This window comes from Coregonus clupeaformis, chromosome 10 (genome assembly GCF_020615455.1).
Source record: "Coregonus clupeaformis isolate EN_2021a chromosome 10, ASM2061545v1, whole genome shotgun sequence".
In the NCBI taxonomy this organism is placed as follows: Eukaryota; Metazoa; Chordata; class Actinopteri; order Salmoniformes; family Salmonidae; genus Coregonus; species Coregonus clupeaformis.
Genome location: NC_059201.1, coordinates 11,168,623 through 11,194,686, shown reverse-complemented (window position 1 = coordinate 11,194,686; position 26,064 = coordinate 11,168,623). Strand labels below are relative to the sequence as shown.

Here is a 26,064-nt window from a genome sequence, read left to right as displayed (position 1 = left end):
TGGAGAGACCTGCAAATAGCTGTGCAGCGACGCTCCCCATCCAACCTGACAGAGCTTGAGAGGATCTGCAGAGAAGAATGGGAGAAACTCCCCAAATACAGGTGTGCCAAGTTTGTAGTGTAATACCGAAGAAGACTCAAGGCTGTAATCGCTGCCAAAGGTGCTTCAACAAAGTACTGAGTAAAGGGTCTGAATACTTATGTAAATGTGATATTACCGTTTTTTTTTTTTATACATTTGCAAAATAATCTAAAAACCTGTTTTTGCTTTGTCATTATAGGGTATTGTGTGTAGATTGATGAAGGAAAAAAACGATTTAATCAATTTCAGAATAAGGCTGTAATGTAACAAAATGTGGAAAAATCAAGGGGTCTGAATACTTTCCGAATGCACTGTATAGTCCAATGCACACTTAACTTGTTAATCAATTTTTAACCAACAACGTTCCTTCCGTCTGTTGTATGATTAATGTCAATGTATGGTAACATAAGTCAAGACAATTTCTGTCTTCTTCAGTTGATTTTTCTGTGTCTTTTTGAGGATGGCTGTCTATGTTTGGATCTCAGCTCAAGGGGATCTCCTGTCCAAGTACACACTGCTCCACAAAGAGGACTTCTCATTCCTTCAGATGAGAGTTGCTAGGTGATGCCATTGTTCATGCCTTTTTTGTGTCCCCATATTCATACCAAAATTCTGAGGTTCTTTGTGAAGACCATCTCATTAGTAGTCATATATTCATACCAGCCCACCCCTCCACTTGACCCCTCCCTTTCCTAGCGTGGGAAAGACCCGTTTTAAATAAGATGGATTGTGGAAGATGCTTCCAGCTACTTGTGAGACTGTCCAACAAGATAAGGACTCCAGCTTGCTCATTTTTCAGAATCCTAACACCTCAAGATGACCAGAAGTAAAAACCACTGGTTTCTTCACTCTCATTTTCTCTCTTACCGAAGTAGTACTAGTAGTAGGTGAGAAGACAAAATGTCACGTTATAAATCATATTATTACTAATGATAAGGATATAAGAATATAATACAGATATAATCAATATTCAATCAACTATTCTGGGGCAGGGGACTAGATATGTGTGTGTGTAGCTCAGTTGGTAGAGCATGGCGCTTGCAACACCAGGGTTGTGGGTTCGTTTCCCACGGGGGCCCAGTATGAAAAAATTTATGCACTCACTAACTGTAAGTCGCTCTGGATAAGAGCGTCTGCTAAATGACAAAAAATAAATAATATACATCCGCACTGCACAGGTAGTATAGTCTTATGACTTGACCCTATCCCTACCGCATACCATATATGGATTGGGCCCACATTCCAAAGGCGGAGCTCATCGTGCCACCTGTTTCTCAATGGAACTTTCGGCTGAAAGGAAGGGCAGTTGACACCGGTAGTTCTCACAGAAGTTCGGCGATATTACGAGATCAGCTCAGAGAGGAATTCCTGTCAAAATTACAAAAATGGATTCCCGTCGTGTTAGTTTTTATTCTTTGTTTTTGTATGTATTTATTAACCATGTATTTATTACTCTTCAAGCGAAAGAACGTAAGTACTCTTATTTTTCGTTTTAAAATGCGATTGTAAAGAGCTGTGCTTTGTGTTTTATGAGTTGGGGGATTTGTCTGTGACATGGCATTCTTGAAGTTCTTGTAATATTCTTGCAAAATTGTCTATATTACAGTGTTAATACAGTCTTCTTTTTTCTTTCTTTTTTACAGTCTTTTTCCTCCGATATTTGTATTTCCTGTTCAATATATAGTTATGATAACTAACTTGTCAAAATGGGGAAAGACCCCTCATACAATTCCATGGGCTTGTTCATGTACTGTTCAGTTTCTTTCTTGATGAATATGATTGTAAATTGTCAACAACAACAAAAATAATTTGCCTAACTTAAAGAAAAGAAAGACAGTAAATTGTAGGCTAGCTTTGCTACTTCAAACATGCAGTAATGATACTTCTCGGTATCCTTAATTTATACAACTAGGTAATGTTGGTATTTGATCATGATTAAAGGAAGGAATATTACTTCACATGGTTATAAGTTATTAGAAGCTTTTAGTTTCAATATTGGAGTGGACAGGGTCTTGTACTGAAGTGAGAAGGGATGGGAGTGTAGGCTGTGTCTGACTTGCATGGGTTCTTAGGGATGTTCCCAACAATTTTCACTCCCTTTATCATGCTATTTAACTTCCCACACGTTTCTCAGCCTTCTTCATGCAAACACGGGGGTAGAAGGACATGGTAATTCATAGTTTATTTAAATGGACATTGCTTATTTGATCAGATTTGTCATGCCAGGGCATGTCCTCTTCAAAGCCGTGGATGGCATGATATTGGACCTATTCTGTGAAACTAGTTCTGGCTATTTCTAGCAGGCTACTGTAATAATTGTTGGCTCAGAGAAACAAAGTAACGTTGATAATCCAGTTTACTTATAGAGTAGTATTACTTGTTCATCGCTTATTACACATGTTCAATTTCTTATAACACATAAGACCAAATGCCTAATATTTTCTAATGAAACGGCTCCTCATATGAATTAAGAATGTTTACTAATATTGCTCTATAATTATCTCTCTGTAGAGGTGCTGCTGGATATGAAAGCTTCAGGAGGCGAGTTGGGATGGTTGACCTGGCCATATGAAGAAGGGGTGAGTAGTTACCATACCATGTAGTGAGAAAATATAAGGATTGTAGTAGTCTAACCAGATGGATGGTCTACACATGATACACCAGATGGTGTGAAACTTAGGCTAGATGTCCCACAATGTAGATTCCAAGCCACATTTTAAGTTGCAGATTTTTAAAAGGTCACGTGCTTTCCAGACGAATAGTATGCAAGACATTCTCTCTGCTCTCATTCCTTCAGAACAGTTTTCTGGGAAAGATGGAATGACTGGCAGCTCGCAAAGTTTTGGCAAAGCTAGCCTACACTGGTTTTAGAGCAACCCTTTCATAATACAACTATGAATGTCATAAAAATGTCAGCGTAAGAGCTGCATCTGAATTTACAGGACAAAAGTACATTTTCTAACTGAAAATAGCCAACAGGTTGTTATCATTCCAACACTATTCCACAAAAACCTTTTGTTGTTGTTGTAGTGATATACATTTGGGAGGTTCCTGTCAGTCAAAGTAGAACATAAGACTGAGGGAGGGAGAAAGAAAGAGAGACGGGTTGGAGGGGGAGAGAGGCATCCCTCTATCTATAGTTGTGTGGTTGACTGTCTAAAAAAAGCAACAGGACGTGGTCAGCGTCAGTGCGCTGACTGCTTTTCTTTTGTGACCGTGAAGTTTACAGATCTTCCAATTCATTCTCTATGTATTGGGTAGGATTCCCCCCTATTTTATGATGTTTTGTCTATTCTCACCAAACTTCCTCAAACTTATGAAACACATTTAAATTTGACTTTGGAGTGGATGTTTTAATAATGCACTTGTCCTTGTCTTTGATTTTTAATAATGCATTTGTCCTTGTCTTTGATATATATATAGGTGACGAGAACATAATCCCCTTAATCTTACTCTCATTCTCTTAAAACCCTCTCTCTCCTTCCTTCACTTGTTGTGTCTTGCCCTGTACATTGTGTAAACTAAACCTCTGTTCTCTCTCTGTTTCAGTGGGAGATAGTCCAGACAGTGGTGAATGGCTCCCTCCTCTACACTTACAGTGTGTGTAACATCGACGCGGGTGAGCAGGACAACTGGCTCCGAACCACCTTCATCCAGGGGCGCCCAGGGACCACCCGCGTCTCTGTGGAGCTCCACTTCGTCGTGCGGGACTGCAACACCTTCGACGGCGCCTCGCTCGCCTGTAAAGAGACCTTCAACCTGCACATGTTCGAGGCCGATGCCGACGTGGGCACCAGCTTCCATAAGGGCCAGTTCCGCAAAGTGGCCACCATCGCGCCGGATGAAATCACACGGGGCCGCGGTGCGCTGAAGGTAAACGTGGAGACACGGACAGTGGGCCCTCTATCCAAGAAGGGCTTCTACCTGGCCTTCCAGGACATGGGAGCGTGTGTGGCACTGCTCTCGGTGAGGGTGTACTATAAGACGTGTCCGTCCACCGTGCAGAGCCTGGCCGCCTTTCCAGAGACGGTGGCAGATGCCCTGAGGGAGGTGGAGGGAACATGTGTGGAGAACGCTGTGAGCCAGGCCACCCCACGCATCTACTGCACCGCTGAGGGAGAGTGGGTGGTTCCTGTGGGACAGTGCCAATGCCGCGCAGGCTATGAAGCTGTCGGAGACTCCTGCCAAGGTAAGACTACAGCCAGGCTTCACATAATGCATCTTCCTGCACATCCCAACCCCCTACCTGTTGGAATGTTGGGTGTTAGTTTTCAACAGCAGCTGTATTTACAGAAGCGCAAGGCCTAACCACCACCCTGGCTGGGTTTGAGAAATGACTGCACACAGTGCACAGGAATGTTAATTGTGATTTCAAACACCTCACAGACATGAATGTTAATTGTGATTTCAAACACCTCACAGACATGAATGTTAATTGTGATTTCAAACATCTCACAAACAAAAATAAAAAGCAGTGCATTTTTCTGGCGAACTAGGTCAGGTGTAGAAGGATTTACAGGAATGAATGTAGAGAAAACAGTGAAAGGTATTTGGACATGTTTTTCTTTGTTTTGACAGCAATAATACCGGCAGAGGTTTAGGATTGTCACACTATTTCCAAACATAATATTCGAGAGGGACTGTGTGTGGGAGAATGTGGCAGAGGTACAAGGCATAAGGGACGTTTGGGGAAGTTTTGACTGCTGTAAAGAGCACTCGTGGTCATGAATCATCCTACCTGTTAGTGTTGGCCAACATCTTCTTTCCACTGTGTTTGTCTCTAAGGACTTAGAGTGCTCTTTAGGGTGGGGTGAGGAGGATACTGTTTTATGGACAAGGAAAAATGTAAGAGGGGAATCTGTTATAGACAATAGGGGCATGAGGCTTAAAAGGTTGTCGTTTAAGGAGGAATGTTGGGAGGGAGGAACATTACATGACTGTATGCTCAGTGAACTGTGGGGATTTCTGAAAGGAATTCGTTTGCCCTCACGTCTCCTCCCGTACTGATTGGCTAAGGAGAGCTGTGTGACTTGATGTGCCGACTGAAGAGTACCTTAGCAGTGTGTTTTCTCCACACAGCTATTTGTGTAGCCATGGCTGCGGCGAACCACAGATTACAGGAACTGTGCTGTCACGCCCATCTCAGTCAGGAACTTTATACTGAGTCAGTCTTTGGTTTAGGATGGGACAAGAGGCTCCCTTGTTGAAGCCAGAGATCCTGGTCACCTTGGGTGGTATAACTACTTGGATTGTATCCCTTTGACTCCCTATTACAGTAGAATATAGGCCAATAGGCTAGGTAACCAGGTTAACTCATAGATCTATGGATTTCACATGACTAGGCAGGAGCGCAGTCATGGGTGGGCCTGGGAGGGCAATGGCCCACCCACTTGGGGACAATTATAATAAAAGGCCACTCTAAAATGTGCAGTTTTTTCACACAAACAATGCCACAGATGTCTCAAGTTTTGAGGGAGCTTGCAATTGGCATGCTGACTGCAGGAATGTCCACCAGAGCTTTTGGTAGATAATTTAATGTTCATTTCTCTACCATAAGCCGCCTCCAACGTCATTTTAGAGAATTTGGCAGTACGTCCAACCAGCCTCACAACCGCAGACCACGTGTAACCACGCCAGCCCAGGACCTCCACATCCGGCTTCTTCACCTGCAGGATCGTCTGAGACCAGCTGATGAAACTGAGGAGTATTTCTGTCTGTAATAAACTCATTCTGATTGGCTGGGCCTGGCTCCCCAGTGGGTGGGTCTGGCTCCCAAGTGGGTGGGCCTATGCCCTCCCAGGCCCACCCATTGGCCAAATTCGGCCCACAGGCCGCCAGTTGGGGAACCCTGTCATAGATTGTCATGTTGTTACCTTACTACAATAAAAATATGTTTACATTTATTTTAACATTGAGAAAGTATTCCACCATAACATAGCTCCAAGCCTGAGGAAGAGTACCTCAAAGGGTCTGATAGTTCCAAGCGAAGGGGGAAGGCCAAGCTCAGGAATGTTCCATGTCCAGGACAATTGGCATAAGCATCTGTCAGTGCTGCTGTGAATTGCATCACAAGAGACATGTCAAACAGAAGATGTATAAAAAAAATACATTATTGCTGCAATTTCAATGTTGTTTGAGTTGCTTTGTGTATCACCACATTTGCTTGAGATGATTTTACTGCAACACTGCTCACTGCATCCAAGTTTCTTGACATAGGCATTTCAAAGAGCAGTCAGTCAAGGCGAGCTCATGAATATAAGCTCCCCGCCCACTCAGCCTGTCTAGTCAAACTTCCTAGTAGTTAGCCATGAGAGAAAAAAAAAAAAATCTCAAACATTTTAGCATTTCGACCCCCAAACAATATTGTGGGTGATATTTTAGTAATTCAAACGACCATTTTACATGGGAATCAGAATTACTATTTGGGACCTTTTACATTTTTTATTTTTTTAAACGAGGACAAAGGCAGAAAAGACCCAAACAGGTTGACATGACAAACTTGTTCAGTTCATTATTATACTGATTTCTGACACTGAGTCATATCCTACTTCTCTGTGTAGTCAAGCAGAAACACGTTCCTGTCAATGGCAAGGGATTTATGGGATATCACTAAAGGTCCAGAGAATATCTGCTGGGAACGAGGAATTAAAGGGGAATATTGGGCCAGGCTGACTCAAATAAGATGGTTGTCTGTGACTCAGTGTGAAGTCATGAGGGAGGGGAGTTGGTGGTTAGTGGACAGTTGACGGGCGCATGAGAGGTTGGTTAGTTAGATGCGTGGAACCGCCAGGTACTTAGTTAATTTAGTCAAGAGGCTTAGTGTGGAGTAAGAGGGCAGCTTTTCGCGAATGATATGCCCTGCTTCACTCCTCTTTGCTCTTTCATCCGGTCATTAACACACGCAATGAGCTCCCTAATCCTTGTTCCCACTCATTAGAACAATGGGCCGACACAGAGATCAAAACACAGATGAAATGAACAGATGCATTACTGCCACCACCACTCCATTCATTCATAAAGAGCACCGCCGTGTCGAAAGGGACCGACCAGGACAATGTGAGGCATTATTTCAGTCCAAGGTCCCACTTTCAGTCAAACATTTTTTTATTTCCTTAGTTTGTAAGAATATATATATAAAAAATCTCTTACCGATTCATCAATAACAAACAACCACATTAATGTGTAATATTTGTCAAATAATTTTTTTGTCTTCTAAAGTTTCACTCACTGAAATTCAAACATTCTCAGGGTGATCTTGAAAGATTGCTGTCATGTCACTGATATATGCAGTGCACATGCCACCATTTTAGGGCTCTAATGACTAAATGCAACATATTTATGGAACCACTCAGTCCAATCCCAATCACAATAGATGAATAGGGGTGGGGGTGCTTTGATATGTGGCAGGAGTCCTGCTGCTCCTTCTCCAGATGAAACAGGCTGGCCTCCTTTTCTTATGCGTGAGGAGCCTTATACACCCCCACACTCCCAGAGTGATTCCCCAGAGAGAACTTCTGTTGGTACTTTAGACCCTAACCCATCCCCCATCCATCCATCCATCCATCCATCCATCCATCCATCCATCCATCTATTCTTCTCAATCCCCCCTACTCAAACTCAAAACTCATCTCCATTGTTCTATTGTGGGGCTGGTTGTAACGCAGAGGTCCTTCTGCCATGGTGGTTAAGTCACCGGCAGATCCCTCTTGTCCATCACAGGTCACCCTCTTCACTATCGAGGACTGATGAAAGACTGATCCCCTGGGGAGACATTAGAACAAAGGGCGAGAGAGAGGAGATCGCTTCTTAAAGTAAACAGTCTTCATTCCCATCGATCCTCCTTTAAAAGATGGTATTGATTTAGGCTCCTTCAACACGGTCGGTCAACAACATCTCCCCTCTAGCAGTTCTACTTCCTCCAGACTTCCACTCCCCTTGCTCCATCCTTGCACGTTGTCATTTGCCACCAGAGGAAGGGAGGAAGGAAGGAAGCAAAGTTTCAGACTTGCAATCCTTGCATCCTGGTTTCTGTCCAATACAAACACACACACACACACACACTAACCCCACAAGTTCCGGAATGGAAGGTACATTTTTTCTTTATATCCTACAGGTCAATTGAATATCCTCAGCAGTAACCATGTTGGTATTTCCGTTAGGCTCCTCAAACAATAGCCACATCAGCATTCACAGTGCTGATTTTAGAGTTCAAAAGGGAAAGGTTTTACAGAGGGATCATCTGCTGTGTTGAGTGTTTCCATGGCATCCGGTTGACTGTCAGTGCAACTTGAGAATGGAACTTGAGGCGAAAAGGACAAGTGGAGGCAAATCATCCGGAAAATCCCATTCCATTCTGTTTAAATACAAAGCCTCAGTGATTACAGTTTAACCACAGCCTGAGTTTCCTGACAAGCCCCAGGGGACTGACAGAGATAATGTTTTAATGTATTGTAACTCAATCACACACTCTTTCCCTAGTGTACGTGTGAATACTAATAATACTATAACTAATAAGCATCTTCCTGTTTCTTTCAGCGTGTACGCCAGGCTCCTTTAAAGACTCTGTGTCCAGTGAGTCCTGTGAGGTTTGTCCTGAGAATACTGAGCCATCCACAGCCGGCGCCCTCCTGTGTCCATGTATGGAGGGATTCTACCGCTCCCCATCAGACCCTCTTATGTCAGCCTGCTCTGGTAAGAACCATGGCCAGATAGTCGGCTACAGCCAGGCCTATCACTAACAAAGGGTTAGCCAATTCTACAGCCATTCCTTATTTTATCATGTGTCCTCATAGGCTATACTCATAGGCTATACTCATAGACTATACTCATAGGCTATACTCATAGGCTATACTGTCTTTATGTCATCATCATTGTTGATAGAGGGATCTGAGGATTGTTCATCTGGTGTATTAACATTTGGAATGTCTCATAATAACCCTGTCTACTTTCTGCCTCCTCCTTTAGCCCCGCCCAGCGCCCCTCGTGACCTGGCCTCCACCACTCTGTCAGTGGAGGGCAGGCTGCAGCTGTCCTGGAGCCCCCCACTGGTGACAGGAGGCCGCCGGGACATCTGCTACAGCGTGGTGTGTGAGCGCTGTGCCGGGGCCCTGTGCGTGCCCTGTGGGGAGAAGGTCCGCTTCGATCCCGGCCCCATGGATCTCCAGGATCCTGTGGTAACTGTCAGCGAGCTGGAGCCCCACCTCAACTACACGTTCACTGTAGAGGCCCGCAGCGGAGTGTCCCAGTACAGCAGGCAGAGAGCCAGCAGCACCATCACCACCGCTCTGCACTTCACTGATCCCCCCAAGGTGACGTCCATCCGTCTGGACGAGCGGAGCCCCACCAGCCTGTCTCTGTCCTGGGCTCTGTCCCGCCGAGCACCATACCATATCAGCCACCGCTACGAACTCATGTACCGCAGGAAGGTAAGACAGACAACAACACCACCCTCTCTCTTCTATCTCTCCATGTCAGTCCCACATTAAACACAACATATATATAATAGTATTAGTATATCTCTATAGTGAACCCCCTCTCAGTGCTCCTCTCTCTCTCTCTCTGTCCTGTGCAGGAGGACGACAGTGAGCGTGATGTCACTACATACACAGTCCTGGTTCTGGAGAAGAGTACGGTGCAGATCAGTGACCTCTCCCCTGACACGGCCTACGTGTTCAGAGTCCAGGCTCTCAGCCCTGAGGGAAACCCAGGGGGATACAGCATGAAGCATGAGTTCAAGACCTTGCCCATTGGTAAGTGTGGCCCTAGAAACTGGAGACACCACACTATGTTTGTCTCTAATATCCAGGCAAGACGTTTTAAAATGTGAGTGTATTGTGATCTAACTGTGTTGTCTGGTTGTGTTTCAGCAGAGTCTCAGGTCCAGAACAACTCCACAGTGGTTATGGGAGCTGTAGTAGGAGGAGGAATCATGTTGCTCGTCGTTGTAGTCATTCTACTGCTGCACAAACGGTTAGAACACACTGATCCTATCATATCCCTCTGTCCTAAGATGTAGTTCACATTTGGTATTTCATTACATTTCCATTTTAGTCATTTAGCAGACGCTCTAATCCAGAGCGATTTACAGTTAGTGCATTCATCTTAAGATAACTAGGTGGGACAACCACATACTGTATCTCAGTCATAGTAAGTAAAGGTTTTCTTAATAAAGTAGCTATCTGCAAAGTCAGTGCTAGTAAGGGGGGGAAAGGTCAAGCGCGAGTGTTCATAGACAAAATGCAATTTTTTGTATTTTTTATATTAGTATTTTTTATATTTGTTTATATTTTTGTGTGTGTGTGTGTGGGGGGGTGCTGTGGGTTTATTACGGGTGGGTCACAGGCCCGAGCTGATTGAGATTGTAATGCCATGTCATCTCTAAGAGGGTTTTATCAGTAACAGCCAGAGTAGCTGTTAAAACCTGTAACTGCAGCTGACAGGGTCTGTGGTGAAGATGATGCTGGCCTTACTGATACGGCAGCCTGCCTGTGATCAAGTGGGTTTTAAAAGCATCATGAACACTGTTCAACCCAGAGAGGGCACCAAAAAAAAGGGAATCTACGTGTCTCTAGCAAAACTGGTCTAGTCACCACAGGAAACAGGTTTATGGGTCTCCATGCTATTTAGTTAAAGTAACTGCCCAGTGTTTCCAGATTTCTATAAAATACTTACTTAGGGAAATAGTTTTCCTTCCAATAGTTTTAAAATTAAGTATGTTAAAAAGCAGCTCTGTGTTGGAATGGTGTGGGTGTACCCCAACAACAGAATGTTGTGGACGTATACCAGTCATTAAAAATATTAATGCAAGTTGTCTGGACCTATGGCAGTCTCTATGGGGGTGCCACAGGGTTCAATTCTTGGGCCGACTCTTTTCTCTGTGTATATCAATGATGTTGCTCTTGCTGCTGGTGACTCTCAGATCCACCTCTACGCAGACGACACCATTTTGTATACATCTGGCCCTTCATTGGACACTGTGTTAACAAACCTCCAAACGAGCTTCAATGCCATACAACACTCCTTCCGTAGCCTCCAACTGCTCTTAAACACTAGTAAAACTAAATGCATGCTCTTCAATCGAACGCTGCTGGCACCCGCCCACCCGACTAGAATCACTAATCTCGACGGGTCTGACCTAGAGTATGTGGACAACTACAAATACCTAGGTGTCTGGTTAGACTGTAAACTCCTTCCAGACTCACATTAAGCATCTCCAATCCAAAGTTAAATCTAGAATCGGCTTCCGATTTCGCATCAAAGCCTCCTTCACTCATGCTGCCAAACATGCCCTTGTAAAATTGACTATCCTACCGATCCTTGACTTTGGCGATGTCAATTACAAAATAGCCTCCAACACTCTACTCAGCAAATTGGATGTAGTCTATCACAGTGCCATCTGTTTTGTCACCAAAGCCCCATATACTACCCACCACTGTGACCTGTACGCTCTTGTTGGCTGGTCCTCACTACATATTCGTCGCCAAACCCACTGGCTCCAGGCCATCTATAAATCACTGCTAGGCAAATCCCCGCCTTATCTTAGCTCATTGGTCACCATAGCAACACCAACCCGTAGTATGCGCTCCAGCAGGTATATCTCACTGGTCATCCCCAAAGCCAACACCTCCTTTGGCCGCCATTCCTTCCAGATCTCTGCTGCCAATGACTGGAACGAACTGCAAAAATCTCTGAAGCTGGAGACTCTTATCTCCCTCACTAACTTTAAGCATCAGTTGTCAGAGCACCTTACCGATCACTGTAATTAGCCCACCCAACTACCTCATCCCCATATTGTTATTTATTTAGCTCATTTGCACCCCAGTATCTCTATTTGCACATCATCTCTTGCACATCTATCATTCCAGTGTTAATACTAATTGTAATTATTTTGCACTATGGCCTATTTATTGCCTTACCTCCATAACATGCTACATTTGCACACACTATATATATTTTCTGTTGTATTTTTGACTTTATGTTTTGTTTTACCCCATATGTAACTCTGTGTTGTTGTTTTTATCGCACTGCTTTGCTTTATCTTGGCCAGGTCGCAGTTGTAAATGAGAACTTGTTCTCAACTGGCTTACCTGGTTAAATAAAGGTTAAATAAATAAATAAAAAAAGACCGCTGATTGGCCAGCTCATCCTCCTCAGGGAGATGACATCATGTTCTATGAGGAAATAGCAAGCATTTTTTAAACAATCTGTTTGAGATACAGGTTTAAGGTGTGGTTTTTGACGTTTTTTCTTCTCCAATTTATGCTTTGGCCACAAATACGAGTATAGGACGAGTCAACAACATTATCTGGATATGAGTTAACAGAATATTAACTTTTAAAAGTTAGATTTTCACTGTGCAGTTTAATGATGCCTTACATAATAAGAATGTCTTAACATTGCATTTTGTCTGGCCAATCCTAATAGTGACTGTGCTTCCTAACAGGAGAATGAACTACCGTCATAGACAGGGATCAGAGGACCCCTACTTCTCCAGCACAGGTAGGAATCACAGCATCCAAGAAATACACTACATGACCAAAAGTATGTGGACACCTGCTCGTCGAACATCTCATTCCAAAATCATGGGCATTAGTATGGAGTTGGTCCCACTTTGCTGCTATAACAGCCTCCGTTCTTCTGGGAAGGCTTTCCACTAGATGTTGGAACATTGATGCAGGAACTTGCTTCCATTCAGCCACAAGAGCATTATTGAGGTCGGGCACTGATGTTGAGCGATTAGGCCTGGCTCGCGGTCGGCGTTCCAATTCATCCCAAAGGTATTAGATGAGATTGAGGTCAGGGCTTTGTGCAGGCCAGTCAAGTTCTTCCACACGATCTCGTCAAACCATTTCTGTATGGACCTCGCTCTGTGCACAGGGGCATTGTCATGCTGAAACAGGAAAGGGCCTTTCCCAAACTGTTGCCACAAAGTTGGAAGCACAGACTCGTCTAGAATGTCATTGTATGCTGTAGCGTTAAGATTTCCCTTCACTGGAACTAAGGGGCCTAGCCTGAACCATGAAAAACAGCCCCAGGCCATTATTCCTCCTCCACCAAACTTTACAGTTGGCACTATGCAGTAGGGCAGGTAGCGTTCTCCTGGCATCCGCCAAACGCAGATTCATCCGTCGGACTGCCAGATGATCCATCACTCCAGAGAACGAGTTTCCACAGCTCCAGAGTCCAATGGCGACGAGCTTTACACCACTCCAGCCAACGCTTGGCATTGCGCATGGTGATCTTAGGCTTGTAGCTCCCGGCTAACAGTTATTTTGCTGACATTGCTCCCACAGGCAGTTTGGAACTTGGTAGCGAGTGATGCAACCGAGGACAGACGATTTTTACGCGCTTCAGCACTCGGCCATCCCATTCTGTGAGCTTGTGTGGCTGAGCCGTTGTTGCTCCTAGACGTTTCCACTTCACAATAACAGCACTTACAGTTGACCGGGGCAGCTCTAGCAGGGGAGAAATTTGACGAACTGACTTGTCTATGGAGATTGCATGGCTGTGTGCTTGATTTTATGCACCTGTCAGCTGAAATAGCCAAATCCACTAATTTGAAGTGGTGTCCACATACTTTTTTATATATAGTGTATGTCCCTCTATTACAACAGCGATGTGCCTTACCAAAGAGATTATCTCCCATCTTCAATTTCCTCCTTGACTAATTGTCTTTCACACTTCCTCAGATCAACTGAAGCCCCTGAAGACCTACATTGACCCGCACATGTACGAAGACCCCAACACGGCTATCCTGAAGTTTGCCAGCGAGATTCATCCCAGTCTTGTCACTAAGCAAAAAGTCATCGGAGCAGGTAAATGTCAAACCAGTTTACAGTAATATTTAGAACAAATCTCTCTGATCCCCTCCCCCAAGAAGAATGTTGCTATATTAATATGATTCTCTCTGTGTGTGTTTCTGTTTCACAGGAGAGTTTGGGGAAGTGTACCGTGGTGTGATGAAGGCTCCAAGGAGAGGAGAGGTAGCGGTGGCCATCAAGACATTGAAGCTAGGCTACACAGAGAAGCAGAAGCAGGATTTCCTGAGTGAAGCTAGCATCATGGGCCAGTTTTCCCACCAGAACATAATCCGCCTGGAGGGAGTCATCACCAAGTGTGAGTTCCTGCTCTCAGACAGTCTGCATCCCAAATGGCACCCTATTCCCAATGTAGTGCACTACTTTTGACCCGAGACCTATTGTCAAAAGTAGTGCACTAAAGGGAATATGATGCCATTTGGAACGTAGCGCTGAGTGACTACTGATTGATCCTCTGCTGATTCACTGAATAGAAATGTACAGTGGGGAAAAAAGTATTTAGTCAGCCACCAATTGTGCAAGTTCTCCCACTTAAAAAGATGAGAGAGGCCTGTAATTTTCATCATATGTACACGTCAACTATGACAGACAAATTGAGATTTTCTTTCTCCAGAAAATCACATTGTAGGATTTTTTATGAATTTATTTGCAAATTATGGTTGAAAATAAGTATTTGGTCACCTACAAACAAGCAAGATTTCTGGCTCTCACAGACCTGTAACTTCTTCTTTAAGAGGCTCCTCTGTCCTCCACTCGTTACCTGTATTAATGGCACCTGTTTGAACTTGTTATCAGTATAAAAGACACCTGTCCACAACCTCAAACAGTCACACTCCAAACTCCACTATGGCCAAGACCAAAGAGCTGTCAAAGGACACCAGAAACAAAATTGTAGACCTGCACCAGGCTGGGAAGACTGAATCTGCAAAAGGTAAGCAGCTTGGTTTGAAGAAATCAACTGTGGGAGCAATTATTAGGAAATGGAAGACATACAAGACCACTGATAATCTCCCTCGATCTGGGGCTCCACGCAAGATCTCACCCCGTGGGGTCAAAATGATCACAAGAACGGTGAGCAAAAATCCCAGAACCACACGGGGGGACCTAGTGAATGACCTGCAGAGAGCTGGGACCAAAGTAACAAAGCCTACCATCAGTAACACACTACGCCGCCAGGGACTCAAATCCTGCAGTGCCAGACGTGTCCCCCCTGCTTAAGCCAGTACATGTTCAGGCCCGTCTGAAGTTTGCTAGAGTGCATTTGGATGATCCAGAAGAGGATTGGGAGAATATCATATGGTCAGATGAAACCAAAATATAACTTTTTGGTAAAAACTAAACTCGTCGTGTTTGGAGGACAAAGAATGCTGAGTTGCATCCAAAGAACACCATACCTACTGTGAAGCATGGGGGTGGAAACATCATGCTTTGGGGCTGTTTTTCTGCAAAGGGACCAGGACGACTGATCCGTGTAAAGGAAAGAATGAATGGGGCCATGTATCGTGAGATTTTGAGTGAAAACCTCCTTCCATCAGCAAGGGCATTGAAGATGAAACGTGGCTGGGTCTTTCAGCATGACAATGATCCCAAACACACCGCCTGGGCAATGAAGGAGTGACTTCGTAAGAAGCATTTCAAGGTCCTGGAGTGGCCTAGCCAGTCTCCAGATCTCAACCCCATAGAAAATCTTTGGAGGGAGTTGAAAGTCCGTGTTGCCCAGCGACAGCCCCAAAACATCACTGCTCTAGAGGAGATCTGCATGGAGGAATGGGCCAAAATACCAGCAACAGTGTGTGAAAACCTTGTGAAGACTAACAGAAAACATTTGACCTGTGTCATTGCCAACAAAGGGTATATAACAAAGTATTGAGAAACTTTTGTTATTGACCAAATACTTATTTTCCACCATAATTTGCAAATAAATTCATTAAAAATCCTACAATGTGATTTTCTGGATTTTCTTTTCTCATTTTGTCTGTCATAGTTGACGTGTACATATGATGAAAATTACAGGCCTCTCTCATCTTTTTAAGTGGGAGAACTTGCACAATTGGTGGCTGACTAAATACTTTTCCCCCACTGTGTTAGTTATTATGAAGTTATTTGCCTTATCTAGTAACATCCCCTATTTCCCATCTCTACCATACTGTGCCTCTTTTGTTGACATGAAGTACTAAATTTGTCCCTTTTTATATTTTTCTTCAAGCAGTCAAACATGCCATGATTGTGACAGAATACATGGAGAATGGAGCGCTTGACAACTATCTAAAGGACCGTGATGGGGAGATGTCATCGTACCAGCTGGTGGGCATGCTGCGTGGCATCGCGGCCGGCATGAAGTACCTTTCTGACATGAGCTATGTGCACCGAGACCTGGCTGCCCGCAACGTTCTGGTCAACAGCAATCTGGACTGCAAGGTGTCTGACTTCGGCCTGTCCCGCGTTCTGGAGGACGATCCTGAGGGCACCTACACCACCAGCGTGAGTCAAACATCCATAGTACTGATATTAATGTATCGGAACAGTGGGGTATTACAATCTACCATGTGCTATGCACTTAATAGCCTTCCCATGTATTTACTTTTAATTGGGTACAAATTATTGATGTTGTTGACAGACCCTCACTCAGCCTCCTAAACCTTTACATTAGTAATAGCCATGCCTCTAGTGAATACATTCCCTTCAGTCTCATTCTTATGATTTGTTCTTGTTGCCGTTCCTTCAGGGAGGGAAGATCCCCATCCGCTGGACCGCCCCAGAGGCTATCGCGTACAGGAAGTTCACCTCGGCCAGCGACGTGTGGAGCTTCGGTATAGTCATGTGGGAAGTCATGGCCTTCGGAGAACGACCCTACTGGGACATGAGCAACCATGAGGTATGCCCTACACTTAATCCGTCACATTTCCTTCACTCCCTTCTCTGTTTTATGGAAATAACAGAGTGCTGTAGGTCTGGATAAACACAAGGGCTCTGTGATGCATCATCTCTGGGTATTTATCCTGGGTGGAGTGTTTAAAACAACCCACTAAGGGCCTCTAAGTCAAAATAGTTCCCACAGTCCTCTTCACATAAAACTGTTAGTGCCCACATGCATTAACACAAAACATATTCTTACAGTCTGTTGGCTTAGGGTCCTTAAGAATACAGTGGGCTGGATCATAAACACCAGATCTGTGAGAACACAGTCTAAACCCCTCTTCTTCCTCAGGTGATGAAGGCCATTAACGAGGCCTTCCGGCTGCCTGCACCCATGGACTGTCCATCCACCGTTTACCAGCTGATGCTGCAGTGTTGGCTGCAGGACCGCTCCAAACGACCTCGCTTCCCAGACATCGTCAACATCCTGGACAAACTGCTCCGGAGCCCAGAGTCTCTGAAAACCATTGCTGACTTTGATCCCCGGTAAGATGTGAATTAATGAATCTGATCTCCCCTGGACTTGACAGTTGATATTTTTCACATACTTTGAATATAACGTTTACTTACCAATCTATTTCCCCGTTTTTTCTACACAGTGTGTCCATCCGCCTTCCCAGCACCAGTGGCTGTGACGGCTCCCCCTTCAGGTCTGTGCCGGAATGGCTGGAGTCCATCAAGATGAGCCAGTACACTGAGAGCTTTGCCTGCGCTGGAATCACAACCATGGAGCAGGTGCTGGCCATGAGGCATGAGTAAGTACTACACACATGTACAGTAACAATGCACCATCCTCACCACATTACATGGGCTTAGTAGGGACACTGCCATGTTTGAACATACAGTAAGAGTATTCAGATCTTTGTTAAGCATTTGTTGTCCGGTATGCCACACTCTCATATATGGAATGCTACACTCTCATTCACGGAATGCTGCACTCATCCACTGCCCCACCCTAAATAGCACCACTGGCTGTATCATGTCCAAGTAGGAAGTTGCAAATACAATCATATTTTATCTTCGTGCTACCTATTGGTTTGAATGTGAAACATTTTCCTAACAGCTCCTGTCTCTATCTTTCGTCTCTCTCAGGGACATCAGGAACATTGGCGTGCGGTTACCAGGTCACATGAAGAGAATCGCCTACAGCATCGTTGGACTTAAAGACCAGACCAGCTCACTCAGTGTTTGCAGTACAGTGTTTGCAGTGTGAGACCCCCAACCTGAGATTCCCCAGAATAGGACTGAACTGGCCACCTCAATTCACAAGTTGGGTTGAACATGTACTAATAATGTCTGAGCTACGCTACTTTAGACTGGTCAGTGGCATGACGGAAGAGGACCTTGCCTGCCAGCCACTCAGAAAAGACTGACATGTAAAACGTTGAAGTACTCCATGACAAGAGACACTGAGAGATGTGGTTAAAGGAGAGGTAATGCATCATATATAAATAACTTTTTATATGATCAAGTATGGAAATATAATGGCAGATAGGAAACTACAGCCTTTGGAGGTGGAGGAAGCTGTATGAGACCTGAGAAGGAGGACGGCTCCACTTTGTAGTTATTTCTCAACTGGAAGTCTGAAAAACAAAAGACATTCAAGCTAAGGCACTCCAGGACTGCGTCTACCTCCTCAAGCACTCACTTATTCCTCTAGTCACTTCTGGACTTTTGTTTTATAAAGATTTGAGGCTTTGACATAACAGATGGATAGATGAGAATGCCAGTCTACTCAAATGACAGGTTTATTGGTCTTCTGAATTATTCCGGTCAGGGCAAGAGATCAAATAATTTGTATCTTTCTTTTTGATTTTGTAGATTCCATCCTGTCTGCATTCCACCTCATACTTTTCTCTCATACATTTTGAAATAGTATTTTACTTTAGTTTACAGTTCGCCTCCATCTACTCTTAGTGGTTCTTCCATTATTATTTAATATTTATTTAATATTTATTGTATTTGTTTAATTAAAAAGACACTGATCTGGCACGTTTGTAAAATATTTTTCAGTTTCAATAAAATCAGTGTTGCCTTGTAACTGAATCACTTGTCTGAATTCAATCAGCTAGCAGAAAATAATATCTACTACTGTACAATACATTGTAGTTACACTATTTATACACTGGATTCTCAATATAGCTCACTAATCTACTGCTATACATATCATTCTAAGTATATATTTTTGGTGTAAATACACACAGATTGCATTTGGAATACCAATACAATGTTATTTGGGTTAACTGGATTCGTTCTGCTATTCGTGATTTCTTGTTTCTGATGATTTGTGTACTGTTTGACTTTTTGTAGCATTGTTAAGGAGCTAGTAACAAGCATTTCAGCACATGAAACATTTTGATTTGATAAAAAATACAGGCAAGAATAAAGAACATTTGATTGAAATACATTTTTTAATTGGGATTTCCTTGACACCCACCCTCCAGTTGGCAATAAGAAGTCAGCTTCGACGTCAATTAGTGACTATCGTTGCAGTCTGGAATGGCCCATCTCCACTCTAGTGTACTTCATCACATATGCATCATCTGTTACTGAGCCCCTGCTAAATTAATTCTCCCTTTATCTAGGGCTCAATATTAATTCCTCTTCAATTAATAATTCACTTGAAATTTTGAGTAGGACAGTAATTACAGAATGTCTCTAAATGTAATATTGACACATTTATCTGTACTGAAGAAAAATAAACGCAACATGTAGTGTTGGTCCCATGTTTCAAGAGCTGAAATAAAAGATCCCAGAAATTTTCCAGACGCACAAAGAAATGATTTTTCACATTTTGTGCACAAATTTGTTGACATCCCTGTTAGTGAGCATTTCTCCTTTGTCAAGATAATCCAAACACCTTACAGGTGTGGCATATCAAGAAGCTGATTAAACAGCATGGTCATTACACAGGTGCACCTTGTGCTGGGGACAAAAAAAGGCCACTAAAAATGAGCAGTTGTCACAAAAGACAATGCCACAGATGTATAACGTTTTGAGGGAGCGTGCAATTGGTATGCTGCCTGCAGGAAGCTCCACCTAAGCTGTTGCCAGAGAATTGAATGTTCATTTCTCTACCATAGTTTATATTTTTGTTCAGTGTTTGTGTACGTACCGGTTAGCTATTGGGGGCATCCTGGAATGTGCTTTTGTATGTTATTGCTGTAAGAGTGGGTTAGATAGCATGCTCTAATTGTAATGGTCACATTAGCTACCTTTTAATTCATTTATTTCCATGCTAACAGACGAATCACAAATCTACAGCCATCAACATACTGTTGTTCTGCACATCTGTGCTTCCTTGTGTCTATCATGAGGTACTTACATTTATTGTATTTTGTCATTGTTTTACAAAATTCCCAGTCTGATATTTACATTTTACGTCATTTAGCAGACGCTCTTATCCAGAGCAACTTACAGTTAGTGCATACATTATTTTATATTTTTTCATACTGGCCCCCCGTGGGAATCGAACCCACAACCCTGGCGTTGCAAACACCATGCTCTACTGAGCTACAAATCTACAGCCAACAACATACTGTTGTAGAAAACAAGTTGTCTGAATGAATATGATCGTCATTTATACTGAACTGAGGACAGGATTATAATTATAACTGTTGCTCAAAATATAACTACAGAAATGTACATGTGATTTCAGCAGGAAAAAGGATAAACAGGGACATTTCAAAATATGACACTTTATTTATCATGCATAAAATTCACATAAAAATGTCAAACTGATATCTCCTAAACTAATTGTGAGGTGGTAACTGATATATCCAAGTACAAACAAGAGCTGTGGTCCATCAAAAATAACCACAATAAATAAAATAAACAGTGCAATACAACACCCCCCCAAAAAAAAGAGCAAAAATAGGAAAACCAAGTGCCAAATAAACAAAATGAATAACATGCAAGTACATGCAATCAGTAACAGATTAAAACTAAGTTGTAGCAACTTGCACAATACCACAAGCTGAAATGTGTCTAAAACTGTAAACACTTTCTCCAATGCAGTAACACGGACTGGCAACTAAAACACTCCTGCTCTTCCAGCAAACCATTGGCTCCTAATACATCAGAAAGTCTACACAGTACAGTATGTCACAGGTCCTTCATACGTGTCCCCACTGAGAGGACAGAGCTTTCATCCAGGCCTCTTTGTCTGACCTGTAAACGCATGCATATGGAGTCATTTTGTAAATTAGATGTGAGGGGACAAAGGAATTTATAACCTAATTCTTACCTGGTAGTGGTATGTGGGGCGAGTATGAAAGCAGTGGCATGCCCAGTGTGGTTCTGGGAGAGACGCAGCACGAAGGACTCTAGAGGCAGACCAAGGGCCTCCGTTTTCAGCTGCTCAGTGTGCACGTGGGTGGGGAACACTGCATGATCCAGCACTGTGAAACGCATCTCTCTGATGGTTGGAAAAGAAGACGGCAGGGAGGTTGGGTGACAGTAGTAACACATGACAAAGAGGTACTTTGTATTTAACAAGCATAGTGCTTGGATGTAGTGCTTGTAAATATTGTTCATAGATGTATGAAGATGTGGAAGCATACTTTTTCAATGAGATGATCAACAGGTCATTGAAAAGGTGCAGGTAAATGTCCATGTAGGAAATCCTGGAACCCGGCACATAGCCCTCTGGAGTGAGCTGTCTCAAGGGGCCTTCATGCACCAGAAAGCGGACACTTGTGATCAGAGGAATGGACTGAAAAGAGAAACAATCAGGTAAATGGTGAATCGCAATGCTGGAGTTTTCCCATGAGGCACCACTGCCACCTATAGGTTAAACAGGGAGAACAAGCAGGCTGTCATGTCAATCTGCATTTATACATTTTTCATAATTGAGATCTTGGTAAACAGAAGGGATACAATGATGTAGTAACACAATGTCACCGAAATAACGAGACTGCAATAACATCAAACCTTAACATTGCCAAAATCCATGTGCTTGTCCAGGTACACCAGTTTTTCAATCTGCTTCATCCGCTGAACCCCCCCATCACACTCCATCACTATCTGGTCTCATTGGACAGGATAAAAAGAACAGTGTTGTAGTTTAAGCATTCAACAACTGAGCCCAAAACAGAAGCTTTATTCCATTGTGTAAGTAGTGACCTTTACCTTGTGTATGGCTTCAATGGCCTCTTTCAGACAAGGGATCGATTCAGATTCTTGCCCAGTCAACTTCAGGATGCTCTGCAATGACCATAGAAACTCCCAGCATTAACCTCTACATGCATGAAGTCTGTTGCATGGAATCCTGTATACCGAACCCTAGCAGTAGTCAGGGACACCACCCGATACTGCTCATCCCCTGTAGACTCCAGTCTCTGAGGCCTGCCTACCTCCATGATGATCTTCAGACGTGTGATCCTCTGGAAGGGGAGGACTAGGAAGTACTTCAGGGTCTGTCTCCGACATATTGGATCACTCTCCAGTTTCTTCACTGCTAACAGAAACTCTCGGTTCTCCTGCCTGGGAATAGGGGAAAGAGCAAGAGGTAAAAATGAAGACAACAGTGGTGTAAAGTACTTAAGTAAAAATACTTGTCGTTTTTTGGCAACTTTTTTCTTGACTACATTCCTAAAGAAAATGATTTTTACGCCATACATTTTCCCTGACACCCAAAAGTACTAGTTACATTTTGAATGCTTAACAGGACAGGAAAATGGTCAAATTCACACACTGATCAAGAGAACATCCTGGTCATCTCTACTGCCTCTGATCTGGCAGATTCACTAAACACACGCTTCATTTGTAAATTATGTCTGAGTGTTGGAGTGTGCCCTTGACTATCCGTAAATACATTTAAAAAACTAGAATATTGTGTCGTTTGGATTGCCTAATAGAAGTAATTTAAAATGATTTCTACTTTTACTTTTGATACTTAAGTATATTTAAAACCGAATAATTTTACTCAAGTAGTATTTTACTGGGTGACTTTCACTTGAGTCATTTTCTATTAATGTATCTTTACTTTTACTCAAGTATGACAAGTGAGTACTTTTTCCACCACGGCAAGACAGTAACTGAGCAGCGTAATGAGAGAGAAAAACCCACAGCAGTAGAGTGACGAGGGCCTCCTGGTACATCATGTTGGTCACATATGGCACGTAGAGGGATCGGAACATGAGGCAGTGACGCAGCACAATGTCTCCAACCTGAGAGATCACCACACTCTCCCCCAGACGCACCTTCAGATCCAGCAGGAACCTGCAGGTATCAGAGCAGTCACTTAGCCTAAAGCCTCATAACACACAAGTTGGTATAAAATGGCAAATAAACAAAAATGGAGACTATGGAGGATTTTAGTCCTGTCATTTTAGCAAAACTGTCATTCAACAACAGTGACCCAAAGAGAAACCCCAAGGGCGGCAGGTAGGCTGGCGGTTAGAGTGTTGGGCCAGTGACTGAAAGGTCGCGTTGGAATACCCAAGTTGAAAAATCTATCGATGTGCCCTTGAGCAAGGCACTTAACCCTAATTTGCTCCAAGGGTGCCTTACTACTATTAAAACAGCACATTTCACTGCACCTATCTGGTGTATGTGACAATTATTATTTATGCCAGTCTGGTCAGTCCTGTAAAGACTAGTCCATTGGCGGTCCTTACCCCTCACTGGCTGCCATCACACTGTGCAGGTTGGAAAACAGGATGTGGTGCTCCATGCGATGGAGGGTCTGTTTCAGTGTCTTCGATGCAAAGAAGTGATTCACAGCTACCCCCAGGCTTTTCAGGTAGGAGGCCTCAGAACCAATCACCTCAAACATAGCCTTCAGAGCAAAAACAGAGATGACACATCTACCCCTTCCAGCTGCTATTTTCATAGATTACTTATATTCCTCACTACACTTCAATGACATAATTCATACCGGAGATGTTCGCTATTGTATGGGATGACAAATACCAAACATAGCATCAGTAGAAAACATCCTTGGTACTACCCACCCACCTCCTGTAGACGGATCTCCCTGAGGGAGAGTGTGTTAAGCAGGCCACTCTCCTTCACCTCAGACAGGTCCTGCCAAAAGCTGCATGGGTTCACTGTGAGAGGAGACAGTGGTGGGGGAGAGGTGACCACATAACTGGCGACGCGGAAGACAGGTGGGGACCCTATGCCAGGTAGACACTGGGCGGTCACCAGCTCAGACAGACTGTTGTTGATCCTGTTTCGGTCAGCTTTTACAGACTGCAGGCAGTAGTACTGATAGAGTGGAACTGGAGAAAGGAGGCAAACGTTACACTTCCTCAACGCACTTAGACTACTAGATATTTAGACTATGTGGGCTCAATAATCAGAAAAGAGTATACAATTGAGAGAAACTTACAAACATGAGTGTACTTGGACTTCAAAGTGAAGTCTTGAGTTTGCTCTTTATTGGAATCTGCTACCCTACAGGAACAAAACAGGGACTTTTAATCTAGAATACAAAACCTGCAAAAGACATCTAGAATAAATTAAAGGCCCTGCTCACTCACCCTTGGTTGTCATCATCCTCATTGAGTGATAATGGAGAGGCTGTAGCCTCCCTGTCATCCTGCCCTGGAACAGAAAACAACTTGGGCACAGATCGCTGCACCTGGCCTCCAAGACCCCATGTATGTAAAGTGGCCACAGACATGAGAGTTGTTGCTATGACACCAGAACTAAGGACAAATAGCAGGCATTTTATTAGTTACACAGGATAGTCATGGTTTGAAGAATAAGAAAACTTACAAAATAGCAGTGGTTTAAAGTACTTAAAAATATTTTTTTGGGGGGGGTATCTGTACTTTAACTACATTCCTAAAGAAAATATGTACCATTTACTCCTATACATTTTCCCTGACACCCGAAAGTACTAGTTACATTTCGAATGCTCAGGTAGGACTGCAGTATAGTCCAATTCACGCTTCCATCAATATAAAACGTTATCCCTTCCGCCTCTGATCTGGCTGACTCACTAAACACAAATACTGTGTTTGTAAATGTCTGAGTGTTGGAGCGTGCCCCTGGCTGTCTAAGTAAATGCAAATATTGCTGTCTGGTTTGCTTGATATAAGGAATTTGATGTATAGTATTTACTTTGACAATTGAGTACTTTTTCCCCCACCACTGTACTTAAGTACATTTAAAACCAAATACTTTTAGACTAACTCAAGTAGTATTCTCCTGGGTGACTTTCACTTGAGTCATTTTCTATTAATGTATCTTTACTTTTACTCAAGTATGACAATTAGGTACTTTTTCCACCACTGTAAAATAGTCACATACCCAAAGACTTCCTCCAGTTGGTTCTGATCTCCTTCTGTCACACCACCTACAGAGTTTCCGCTCATCTCTGACCTGTTGCTCTCCTCAGTCCCACCAGGTTGCTCAGAGCGCTCTACCGATGATGACATCTGTTCCATAAGATCATTTTCAAGGAGGTCCAAACCCCCCACGCAGGGATATGTGTGGTGAAATGACTCACTCCTTAAGTGAGCTACCAAGTCAGGCAGCTGAGCCATTGTGCTCTAGTAATCGATTGGTGGCCAGATTCAGATAGTTACTGTACTCAAAAACACTTGCACAGTGTCATACTGCAGTGGTAACAGTTTGAGAGTTGGGGGGAAAAACAAACCAAGGTACAATCACAAATATTATGATGGACCTGCTTCAACACAGGATGTTCCAGTTAACTGGTTTCAGCTGGGCATTATCACCCTAACAATCCCAAAGCAACTAGTTACAGGTGTGCATTATGTGGGTTCTGTCACACTGGTTATTGTTGCTAGTATGGATAAACGCTGGACAGCGCTCCTGCCAACATTTAATTGCTTGCTACAGACAATCGTGCCACTAAGGCTATGTTTACACAGGCAACCTAATTCTGATATTTTTCCACTTGATTGGTATTTTGACCAATCAGATCAGATCTTTTGCCACTAATTGGGCAAAAGGATAGAATTGGGTTGCCCGTGTAAACGCAGCCTAATATTGTGTAGTTAAATGAGGCTACGTCACTGTAATTTAGGGATAGATGACAAAATGAATTATTCTGGGCTGCAATGAAAGTTAGGTCAGCAGCACTTTTCATATCTACTATCCTGTGTCTACTGTGCCCAGGCCTCTAAGGCTGCATTTACACAGGCAGCCCAATTCTGATATTTTCCCCCTAATTAGTCTTTTGGCCAATCAGATCTTTTGCCAATAATTGGGCAAAAGATCAGAATGGGGATGCCTGTGTAAACGCAGCCTATCAGATCAAAGTCTACAGGTG

At 43.3% G+C, this 26,064-nt stretch overlaps 2 protein-coding genes across 4 annotated transcripts; one reads left to right on the top strand and one right to left on the bottom strand.

The window, feature by feature from the left end:
• The first annotated feature begins 1,387 nt into the window (after positions 1 to 1,387).
• LOC121574867 (ephrin type-A receptor 2-like) lies at positions 1,388 to 19,513 on the top strand. Of its 3 annotated transcripts, none has more exons than XM_041887511.2 (15): positions 1,388 to 1,551; positions 2,593 to 2,660; positions 3,631 to 4,270; positions 8,617 to 8,772; positions 9,046 to 9,506; positions 9,653 to 9,830; positions 9,951 to 10,050; positions 12,524 to 12,579; positions 13,770 to 13,895; positions 14,011 to 14,196; positions 16,105 to 16,379; positions 16,624 to 16,773; positions 17,107 to 17,300; positions 17,414 to 17,569; positions 17,907 to 19,513. In XM_041887511.2, exons 1-15 carry the CDS (start codon positions 1,467 to 1,469, stop codon positions 18,025 to 18,027), a joined length of 2,952 nt encoding a protein of 983 aa, XP_041743445.1. In that variant the 5' UTR covers positions 1,388 to 1,466; the 3' UTR covers positions 18,028 to 19,513. The 3 variants fall into 3 exon arrangements, with proteins under 3 accessions (XP_041743445.1, XP_041743444.1, XP_041743443.1); XM_041887510.2 differs by having other exon boundaries at positions 9,948 to 10,050; positions 16,108 to 16,379; XM_041887509.2 differs by having other exon boundaries at positions 9,948 to 10,050.
• A 1,157-nt stretch (positions 19,514 to 20,670) lies between these two features.
• Positions 20,671 to 25,529, bottom strand: si:ch73-15b2.5 (rho guanine nucleotide exchange factor 19). The gene is made up of 12 exons (XM_041887520.2): positions 25,077 to 25,529; positions 24,302 to 24,469; positions 24,151 to 24,215; positions 23,775 to 24,040; positions 23,435 to 23,595; positions 22,884 to 23,036; positions 22,169 to 22,298; positions 21,945 to 22,019; positions 21,747 to 21,839; positions 21,377 to 21,528; positions 21,061 to 21,231; positions 20,671 to 20,984 (listed from the first exon to the last, which is right to left on the bottom strand). Exons 1-12 carry the CDS (start codon positions 25,310 to 25,312, stop codon positions 20,930 to 20,932), a joined length of 1,725 nt encoding a protein of 574 aa, XP_041743454.2. The 5' UTR covers positions 25,313 to 25,529; the 3' UTR covers positions 20,671 to 20,929.
• Positions 25,530 to 26,064: the final 535 nt, after the last annotated feature.

Bases quoted from the DNA above. Each gene is read 5' to 3' on its own strand.
- si:ch73-15b2.5 (XM_041887520.2), bottom strand. From the start codon at position 25,312: ATGGCTCAGCTGCCTGACTTGGTAGCTCACTTAAGGAGTGAGTCATTT. The intron at 23,037-23,434 runs GTAAGGACCGCC...TGATACCTGCAG, and splicing joins GTGATGGCAGCCAGTGAGGG to GTTCCTGCTGGATCTGAAGG. The intron at 21,529-21,746 runs GTTTGATGTTAT...TTCTCTTTTCAG, and splicing joins TGGATTTTGGCAATGTTAAG to TCCATTCCTCTGATCACAAG.
- LOC121574867 (XM_041887509.2), top strand. From the start codon at position 1,467: ATGGATTCCCGTCGTGTTAGTTTTTATTCTTTGTTTTTGTATGTATTT. The intron at 14,197-16,104 runs GTGAGTTCCTGC...TTTTTCTTCAAG, and splicing joins GGAGGGAGTCATCACCAAGT to CAGTCAAACATGCCATGATT. The intron at 16,774-17,106 runs GTATGCCCTACA...CTTCTTCCTCAG, and splicing joins GGGACATGAGCAACCATGAG to GTGATGAAGGCCATTAACGA.